Source organism: Alligator sinensis, unplaced genomic scaffold, assembly GCF_000455745.1.
Source record: "Alligator sinensis unplaced genomic scaffold, ASM45574v1 scaffold983_1, whole genome shotgun sequence".
In the NCBI taxonomy this organism is placed as follows: domain Eukaryota; kingdom Metazoa; phylum Chordata; order Crocodylia; family Alligatoridae; genus Alligator; species Alligator sinensis.
In genome coordinates, this window is record NW_005842015.1 from 1,346,522 (window position 1) to 1,357,313 (window position 10,792).

The 10,792-nt window shown below is 46.8% G+C and overlaps 1 protein-coding gene across 6 annotated transcripts in view; it reads left to right on the forward strand.

Annotated features, from left to right (window-relative positions):
• OSBPL5 (oxysterol binding protein like 5) overlaps nt 1–10,792 on the forward strand; it is a 230,029-nt gene that overhangs the window by 191,801 nt on the left and 27,436 nt on the right. For all 6 annotated transcript variants that reach the window (XM_006022021.3, XM_006022026.3, XM_006022025.2 and 3 more), the window contains 3 exons: nt 5,524–5,708; nt 8,987–9,068; nt 9,656–9,754. In XM_006022021.3, the coding sequence (XP_006022083.1) occupies nt 5,524–5,708; nt 8,987–9,068; nt 9,656–9,754 (366 nt within the window). The remainder of the gene's footprint in view (nt 1–5,523; nt 5,709–8,986; nt 9,069–9,655; nt 9,755–10,792) is intronic.

Here is a 10,792-nt window from a genome sequence, read left to right on the forward strand (position 1 = left end):
TGCTTTCTGCTTGGGGCAAGCAGTGGAATAAGCCCCCTCCTGCCCCCTCCACCAGATGCTGGAGGGAGGGGGAATAACCCTGCTCCCTGCTCCCCACCTAAGGGGTCCTGCCAGCCAGCCTCTGGCCATCACCCTGCCCGGCCGCTGGAGTGGCAAGGGGGAAGGTCTCGTGGGGGTAGCAGCCCCTGTCACAGTGTCTGGGGCCAGCTTGGGGCCGAGCTGCAGGGTGGGCATTCTGCTGCTGGGAAGAGGCCCACACTCTGGGAAACCATGACAGGAGCTGCTGCCCCCATCACAATTGCTCTCCCCTCACTGCTTCAGTGGCTGTTTGGGGACGGGGACAGATCCCAACCACCAGGGCCCATTAGTCTGGGGGCAGGGAGCAAGATTATTCCCCCATCTGGCCACCCTGACTGCCACTGCTGTTGCTCGCTTTGTGTCCGGGGCAAGCTGCAGAATAAGCCCTCTCCTGCCCCCTCCCTCTGGCATCCCCTCCCTCCAGCATCTGGTGGAGTCGGCAGGAGGAGGCTTAGTCCCCCACTTGCCCCAAGCAGGGAGCAAGCAGTGGCAGCCGGGGTGGGCAGATCCTAGATGTGGTCCCCTGGGGGCAGAGGGGGAAATAACCCCTCTGCCTCAGGGGGCCATGCCCAGTCCCACCACTGCAGCTGCAAGGGGGAGCGCCTGGCAGACCCCAGCTTGGGTCCCTGCTGGTGGGACAGGAAGGGGGGAATTAAACCTCTTTGTGGCCAGTTCAGTCCAGGCTACTGTTGGGGCTGACCACACCCCTGCCCCCCAGCGCAGCTTCCCTGCAGCTGAGGGTATGCTAGAGCACCCCCTGACACCTGGCCTGAGCAACTGAAGGCATGTGCCTACATTTCCTCAGTCCAGAAGGTATGTCTGTACACTTGCAAATCGCTTCAACCTAGGCAGGTTAGACTAACCTGCAAAGACTGAATCAAATCAGTCTCCAGCTTTTTTAATATCAGTCAGATGTCAGGCAGATTGTAATGTGTCATAAATCCAACGTCTATATTAAGTCCATGATTTTTTGTATCCAGCAGATTTATGAAGTGAAGTTCATAGGCTCATCTACAAAAGGTGTTTTGTTAGTTCCCTTTGAGGATTAGAACTGAGAGATCAGAGAGGGGAGTGGTTGTCTTGTGAGAAGTGTGCACCCACAGGTAATTGGATATTTTTGTCTTTGATGGATTTTCAGTGTGCATTCTTTCTGGTACACAGTTGTTGTTGTTGTTTGGTTTCTCCTACATATTTTCTATCAGGATATTTGGTGCCCTGGATGAGATGTATTACATTTCTGGAAGTGCAGGTGTAAGATCCAAGAATGGGGATGGTTCTGCTTTGGGGTGTGGTTATTGTGTGAGTGGTGGAGGTGTGTCGGCAGGTTTTACATTTCTTGTCCTGCCCTGGTCTAGATCCATTTGATGTTGTTTTGGGTCATAGGGAGTTTGCTTCTGGTGATGAGGTTCGGTGCTTGTTTAAAGGATGGGTGGTTCTGAAAAGATTTCTTTAGGAATTGGGTCTTCTAGTATGGGTTGCAATTGAAAAATAACTTGTTTAATCCAGGTGTGAGTAGTGCAAGATATGATATGAGATATAACAGGAGTATCATAAGTCATCTCTACAGGGGGCTCAAATGGCAATTAACTACGATTGTTCTGAGGTAGTGTTAATTTGGATACTTCACAAGTACTTAAAGTGGAACAATGAGCTTGTCCTTCTGTAAGGTCTGGGGTTTGCTGAGAGAAGATGCACAAACACAAATCAAATCCATCTATTCTTAAATCTTTTTTTTTTTTTTTTTTGGCATAGTAAGTGTCAAATAGCCTGCCCTGTCTGTCATTGAGTAAGCTACTTTGTATCTAAGCTGGGGTAAGAGAGAACATGGGGATTGTTTCTGTGGAGCAGCTGCTACTCTGTAAATTTGCAAACTAATTTAGCCTGGTGCATTTTACTTATACAGGCAGAACTTCCAAAGAGGACAAAAAAAATGTTTGGCTCTTGAGCTATTTCTACCTAGAGTATTTTATTCTGATTTTTAGCTGCATCAGTGAAAACCTCCAGCATATATGAGGTCAGCAGCAGGGGTGTGCAAGGCTTCGGTCGCTGATTCTATTTGGCCCGATTCAGTGAATCAAATCAGGAGACCCTTTAATCTCTCTGAAGTTGAATCAGAACTTTCTGAATCAATTCGGAGAGATTCAGAAAGATTTGGTGATTTGGACATGGACACGGCTTTAAATGTTTTTTTTCCTACATACTTGTAGAAAAACAACAATCGAAGGTACCAGGCAGCTTATAAATGCTGTAATGCTGGGGCAGATGGAGCCTCCCACTGGAGTGTGAGGGGGCCCCAGGGCACTCAGCAGCAGACCCAGAAGCACTTCAGGTCTGCTGGGGAGCATGCTGCTCGCCCACCCCAACACGCACACGCGTGCGAACGCACACACCCCCCCTGACTCGGCAGCTGGTGCCTCCTGGGTCTGGGGAGGCACCTGGGGTCCCCCCGTGGCCAATCGCCAGCACGGGGAGTGGGGGGGCCCACTTGCTCCCCGGCGGACCCAGAAGCAGACCAGAAATACTTCCAGTCCACTTCTCGATTTGCCACCGAGCACTCAGGACTGTCCTCCCCCGTCCACACTCCTGTGGGACACTCCATCCGCCCCAGCATCACAGCATTCTCTGAATCAGCATCAAATCTTCAGATTCAGCCGAATCAAATCGGGGACGGTGATCCAAATCAACAAATCGAATCACTGTCCCTGATTCAGGCCAAATCTGAATTGAATGGGGCCTGTTTCGCACACCCCTGTGCAGCAGCTATAAACTGTGATTTGCTTGTACAGCTTAATCCCTGTCTCAAAGAAAAATAAGATGCACCAATGCAAACTTTGGCTTGGTCTGTATCAGTGCTTTGCTTCAGTGCTGTTACATCCATAGCTACAACCCCAGTTGCTCTGCCCTGTGACTTCTGAAGCTTTTCTGCCTATTGCCTGGGGAAGAATGTGTGCTTGAAAACAGTTAGAGGCAGCCAGTTTTCTGCTTCTAAAGTCCTTCTCATCTCTTCAAGACCTAATGGCAAATTATTCCCCTTTTACAAACAAAGAATATTGAGTTCAGATTAAGAATAAACCACAAACAAAATCGGCATCTAAACTAGCATTTATAACACTTATCAAATGATGAATTCTCATTTTTTAAAAGTGTCAGAGAGACACAAGCAAATTGATACATTGTCATTTGTGGATTTGGGGGACACACAAATATTTAATAGGTCACATTAGAAAGAAAACATGGGTCCCTTTCTATTTTTTAAATGAGACTTTAAATTTTATAGCACAAGGCTGTGGAATTACACTTGGTTTATGTGAAGCTACTGTTTTAATCATGAATGTAGCTAGAAATAAGGCCTGGCAGCAGAGTGGCTGGGTTTGGATGCACTATGCATTCCACAGGACCTTATAGACAGCTTTGGCCATTAGATGCTATTAGATTCTTGGCCATGAGGAGTAGGCTTCCACCTGGATTGTCACTCTGAACAGGTGGAATGAATTTACTTGTAGTTTTTTCACCCAGATGGTGACATTAAGGGAGGGAGAGGGGTGCCATGGGCAATAATGCACTTATCACCCAGGATGATGTGTGAACAGCCTCCTAAACTAACTGGATGCATGCTTTATGCCTTGCAGTTGGTGCAATTTTATACATGATGGATCAATCTTTTCAGGCACAAACTTGACCACCAATTTTCCAGCACTGCTATAGAAGCTCACCTGGTGGGGAGGGACCATACACAAGCATAGATTTACATTTTTATAACAGTCAGCTTTGCCTTATCTGAGCTTCCATATTTATGCTGGGAACTTGCAGGCACAAACAGTTGTGGGGATATCTTTGTGCCTGCTAGAATTGGACACAGAATACCATATCATAAATCCCATATCTGTGAAAGGTAGACTGTTGGTTAGGAAAACTTGCTTTTTAAGGCTTTGAATTATAGGAGCTGAAGGGCATCCCCACCAATAATACATCTTAAGAAGCCAAACAAAATTATTTGCAAGCTTTCTTCCCTCTCATCCCCTGCTGAATGCAACTCCCATCCTGAGCTCTCTAAGGGCAAGACCTTGTATCAAGTCCAGTCTAGAATTAATTTGTATCATCAAGAAATACTACCTGAAAACCTGGGTGAAAAATGAAAGTGCTGACAGACCTCTATGTGACTTCATAGACATTAGGGCTGGAAGGGACCTCCAAAGATCATTGAGTCCAGCCCCCCGCCCCAGGGGCAGGAAGTCAGCAGGGATCATAGGATCCCAGCAAGATAAACATCCAGATGTTTTTTGAAGGCATTCAGAGTAGGTGCTTGAACCACCTCCGGCGGCAGTCTATTCCAAACCTTGGAGGCTCGGACAGTATGGAATAGATGGCCGCCGAAGGTAATCCTAGCTACCAGTGCTGTAGTAAGTTCTATTGTGGTTTCCATTTCTTCCGAGGCTCGAGCTGTGTCCATTTTGAGTGTCCATCACAAAGCTGGCAGGATGATATTTAACAGAATGAAAAGGGCTTCCCTGTATGCTCTTCTTTTGATTTTCTTTTCACCTCAGACCTGGGTTCTTAATGTAGGAGTAAACATTAGTTAAGTGGCTGATCAGGAGCCAAAAGCTATGTGGGAAGATTCTCCATTGGTATAAATTAGCTATATCAATTTGCATCAAATAAAAAGAAGAGGTTGGTGTATGGAAAAAACTGCACAACTCTTTTCCTAAAGTAAAGTAGTATTTCAGAAGTAGGCCTATGCAATTCCCTGTTAGAAGTCTCTTGCCTGAGGCATTAAAACAGTAGGAGTCCTAATATAAACAGCTGCTGAATTTCCTTCCTCCATCAAAAACTTGAATACCTAAGGAGGGCATTGGACACCAGCCCTGATAGCTGATAGTGTTTGAAAGTTTAAGTTTTAATCCTGCTGTTCGTTGGCCTTTTATACCTGATGCAACTCTACTGAAGTCAGTCAAATGTAGCTAAAAGCAGAATGTGGTCCATGACTACTACTCTGTCTACTTCTGTTGTTGGTGAAGGATGCTGGACTGTAAGCTGGAGACAGTAAGCTTGTGTTTGTGCAGGAATGATGACAGGGCAAGCTCAGGTACAAAAGTCCTACCTCACCCTCTGTACTCAAAGCACCACTTCTGTTGTTCTTTACTGTGTTAGTCATTGGCCTATCTGCTAAGTTTGTCAACAGCAGCAAAACTGGTATAGCCACTTATCTGCTAAGAATGCCCACCAGGCACAAACCCCACCAGGATACACTACTGTGATTTTGCTCCTTACTCACATGGTCGTTGGTGCAAATCAGGCCCATGATAAAATGTAAAATCTAGGTCAGTTCCCTTATAGCTATGTGCTCATCTAGTAAATGGCTGTTATCTAATTGCCACCTTTCACATTGTGCGTGCTTGCTTGCTTGATTTTTTTGGTTGTGGTTTTGTTTCCCCTTCCCCTATTCAGACCGGTGGATCCTCCCAAACAGAAACGGTCTCTGATGAAAACAAGAGTCTGATGTGGATTCTGCTGAAGCAGCTGCGCCCTGGCATGGACTTATCCCGAGTGGTTTTGCCTACCTTCATCCTGGAACCACGATCTTTCCTCAACAAACTTTCTGATTACTACTACCATGCTGACCTACTTTCCCAGTAAGCAGCACTTTCAGCAGCTGCATGAACACATGTGAAAGTATTAGGCTGGGTGTGCCTGAGACATTTGTATGCTGGTGAAGTCTCCTTAATACACAAGTCTCTAGTTTGATTTGTAAATCATGTCAAGCATCAGCTCCTGTGACCTTTTAGAGCGAGACGGTTCCCAGTGGAAAATGGCAGATGTGGAGAAAGCAAAGAAAATGGGAATGCACTAGATGCTGCTCTCAGAGCCCACCCCTCCAGCATTGGCTAGAATGGATCAAAAAGCTGATAGTCTGTATGGCTGCTAGTAACAATATTACTCCACCTTCTGGTGTACTGATGTAAAAGAAGGCATAGGAAAAAAGCCCTTACAGGAGAATAAGCTGCAGCAGAGTTGCCAACTGAAAACAGTATCAGGGTTGACTGTGGAGTTGCATGTTAATTCCTATGGGTAGAGGCACCCTATTTGCAGAGATAGTAGAACATATTTAATAGGGCTGTGCGAAGCTTTGGTTGCTGATTCGAGTCAGTGGAGATTCAACCTAATTTGGCAGCCAAATCTCCGAATCCAAATCGAATCAGGAGATGCTTTAATCTCTCTGAATCGAATCGGAGCCCTCCGAATCTATTTGGAGAGATTCAGAAAGATTTGATGATTCGGACATAGACATAGCTTTAAATGTTTTTTCTACATACCTCAAGGTAGCAGGTGGCTCGTGAATGCTGCGATGCTGGGGCAGATGGAGTGTCCTACAGGAACGCGGGGGTGTCCCCAGCACACTTGGCAGCGGACCCGGAAGTGAACCAGAAGCACTTCTGCTCCACTGGGGAGCACACGGCCACCCCCCCGTGCTTCTGTGGGATGCTTCATCCACCCCAGCATTGCAGCATTCATGAGCCATGCCTGGTACCTTGAGGTACGTAGAAAAAACATTTAAAGCTGTGCCTATGGCCGAATCACTGATTCTCTGAATCGGCATTGAATCTTCAGATTCGGATTTGGCCGAATCAAACAGGGGCAGTGATCCAAATCAACTAATCAAATCACTGTCCCTGATTCAGGTTGAATCTGAATTGAATACGGCCCATTTCGCACACCCTTAATATTTAATATTTGCTTAAAAGTATGGGCTGAACTTCCTAATATGCTGGGGTTTTTTAAATCTTAAAAAGTATGGTATTTTATATATCACGTGAGTAGGTCACATTATTCCACTGCTTTCCCAGTGCACTTTCAAGCTTGCCTGTTGGGCACAGTTTCACTGTTTATAAATGTGGAACTGACTCTCTTCGGCCTGAGGAGGCTTGAGATTATCCTCAGAAAATGCTTTATGAGGTCCAGAGGCTCCTAACTGTATGTAAGAACCCCCATCTCAAGAGATCTCCAGTTTTGTATGAGGTTGGGAATATAGAATAGTAGAAGATGAGGGTTGGAAGGGACCTCAGGAAGTCTAGTCCAACCCCCTGCTCAAAGTAGGACCATCCCCACTAGATCATCGCAGCCAAGACTTTGTCTAGTTAAGTTTTAAAAACCTCCCAGGATGGAGATTCCACAACCTCTCTAGGTAGCCTGTTCCAGTGCTTTAATATCCTCCTTATGAGAGAGTGTTTCTTTCTTAATATGTAACCTAAACTTCCCTTGCCATGAGTGACTGGTGCCTCCTGAATCTGGGGAGGCACCCACAGAAGCCGCCGACAGCGGAGGTCCTGTCGGGGGCACCAGCCCTACCGACAGCATCAGTGTTGGCCATTGCAGGGGCACTGGCCCTGTCAGGGGGGGAACATGCACCCCTGTGCACCCCCTAACAGTCGCCTATGTCCCTTGCTGTGATTTGAGGCCATTGCTCCTTGTTCTGTCATTTGCCACCACTGAGAACAGTCTAGCTTCATCCTCTTTGGAAAACACCCTTCAGGTATTTGAAGGCTGCTATGATGATGATGAACGCTTGCTTCTGCTCTATCTGAAGCTAGGAAGACTTAGAGGGCTCAGGAAAAAGTTAATGCTTGATTTCCCATAAAAATGCAAGATGGGTTGGATTTTTTTGTTTGTTTGGGTTTTTTGGGTGGGATAACTTAACTCAATTTTGCAGTTGAGAATGCAAAATTCTAGGTCCACTGACATCCCTAATGCAAGAGTTTTAGGATAGTGTCTCTCATTTTTGCCTTTGGATTTTTACAGGGGCCTTGACAGCTAGTCAGGCCTTGGGAATCCCACTGCTTGGGTGTGTGTGTGGGGGAGGTGGGGATGTATGCATGGGCATACACATGTGGTACATGCACCACTGAGAACTGTTTCCTCTGGGAAAGGGACCTTTACTTTTCACTAGAAGCTGCAGAGCAAGACAGGACATGACTCACCAGTCTAATTTTATGCTGGTCTCTCACCACTGAAATCAATAGTATTATTATAGTGCAGTGGTGCTCACCCTTTTGGCCATGTAAATGCTAGATGAGTGTCACAGGGCCCCATCTATGGCCCAGATTGGGCCCTGGGGCCCAGCATTTCGCCCTTGCTGCCCTACATGTTGCTGCCCTACCTGTTCAGCCTTCACAAGAGAAGGCTGCGGGGGGATCTAGTGGCCATTTACAAACTAGTCAGGGTGGACTAGGGCAGGCATTGTGGGAGTCCCTGTTCCCCCGAGCACTACCAGGAGTGACTAGAAATAATGGTCACAAGCTGGCAGAGAGTAGATTCAGACTAGACATCAGGAGGCGCTACTTCACAGGGCGGCTAGGATCTGGAACCAGCTTCCAAGCGAAGTGGTGCTGGCTCCTACCCTGCGGGTCTTTAAGAGGAGGTTAGACAAACACCTCGCTGAGGTCGTTTGACCCCCGTACTTTTTCCTGCCATGGCAGGGGGTCGGACTTGATGATCTGCTCAGGTCCCTTCCGACCCTACCAACTGTGAAACTATGAAACATGCCAGGATTGGGTTCTGGGGGAACAGCACCACTTCCTCCTGCCCCCGCCTGCTGGGATTGGGCCCAGTGGTGCCCCCACCTGACCCTGTATTCTGGGATCGGGCACTGGATCCAGCGTACAGGGCTTGGGGTTCCCCATGGGTCCTGAGGTTAAGTGGCAATGATGTATTGGTACCATTCCCCACTGCCAAATCTCTGAACACATAGGGAGCCCTGCAGACCGGATGACACAGCTCTGCGGGCCAGATCTGGCCCACAAGGTGGAGACTGAGCACCCCTGCCCCAGTGTAAAACTGAAGTAATACTCTAAATCAGCCCTATCAGAAAAACGAAAATCATTTTGAGTAATTATCCCATCTCCCTTTTCCACAGAGCTGTGCTTGAAGATGATGCCTACAGTCGAATCAAGCAGGTTCTGAGATGGTATTTGTCAGGCTTCTATAAGAAGCCAAAGGTAAGAGATTTCATATTCCTGTGGATATGAGAAATGTTCACACCTATTGCTATAGCTTTTGTATGTATTCTGTTGTTACAAAGTGTTTTGTTCCTCTTGTGAAATACTTAACCAGCAACTGGCTCACTTGTGCTGGACACACAGGAGGCGTCGAGCCAGTCATGTGGCAAATAGAATAAATATGCAATTATTTGGGAAGCTATTTCCGTATGGTACTATGTCAGTGCATTCTGTACCTGAATGAACCTGCTCTGGGTGGTGGCAATAAGAAAGCTTGACTCCCTTACAAGGCTTTTATCAGTAGAATATAATGATCAGTGACGCAGCAGGTCAGACCATGGATCAGGCGGAGGTAGTTAGAGCAAGGCAGTGAGTCACATATTAGTCACTGACTCTGCCTTGCTATAAAGTCTTGAGGAAAGTTACTGTCTCCCTATTTGTAAAAGAAGCTAATTGCTACAAATGAAAGCCAGTTTGACTGTTGGGGTCATATCCTCCCCCAGAATATTACCAAAGCTGTTTGGTGTATGAGTGCTGTGGGGGTGTGACTGTTTAAAAATAATGTAAATGTCTTTTATATTTTGCAGGGAATAAAAAAGCCATATAATCCCATTTTGGGAGAGACATTTCGCTGCTGTTGGTTTCACCCACAGACCAACAGTCACACGTTTTACATAGCAGAACAGGTAAGTGGCTTTATTTGGAGTCCAAGCCTTTTGAAGCACTGGAGCAATTAAACCTTACTCCTTTTTAGTACAAGAAACCAGTTCATATGCTCACATATCTACAGTAGGCGATGTCTACAAACTAGTCATGGTGCGTGAGGTTTTTTCCCTGTGCTTTATCCTGCCTATCATAGCCTACTATTTTGCTATAACAGGACTTCTTTGGAGTCCTTCAAGGATAAAATCATTCCATGCTATTTGTTAAATGATGAGCAGTACTGAAAAAAGATCTTTAGCAGGGACCTACAGCATGGCACCCAGATCTCAGCAATGCAAGCAGTAGATTCCTGACCCACAACACTAACCTGTTAGCAGGTTTTTAAAAAACTTCTCTCCTCAGAACTCTGCCCCATCACTTGCTTATTGTAATGAAGTATTCACAGATGCTAGGGTTGGAAGGGACCTCAACAGATCATACAGTTCGACCCCCTGCATAGGCAGGGAAGAGTGCTGGGTTCAGATGAACCCAGCTAGATGCCTATCTAACCTCCTCTTGAAGACCCCCAGGGTAGGGGAGAGCACCACCTCCCTTGGGAGCCCGTTCCAGACCTTGGCCACTTTAACTGTGAAGAAGTTCTTCCTAATGTCCAGTCTAAATCTGCTCTCTGCTAGCTTGTGGTCATTATTTCTTGTAACCCCCGGGGGCGCCTTGGTGACTAAAACCTCACCAATTCCCTTCTGTGCCCCCGTGATGAACTTATAGGCAGCCACAAGGTCGCCTCTCAACCCTCTCTTGCGGAGGCTGAAGAGGTCCAGGTGCCCCAGTCTCTCCTCATAGGGTTTGGCCTGCAAGCCCTTAACCATACGAGTGGCCCTTCTCTGGACCCTCTCCAGGTTATCCACATCTCTCTTGAAGTGCGGCGCCCAAAATTGAACGCAGTATTCCAACTGTGGTCTGACCAGCGCCCGATAGAGGGGAAGTGTCACCTCCTTGGATCTATTCATCATGCATCTGCTGATGCACAATAAAGTGCCATTAGCTTTTCTGATGGCTTCGTC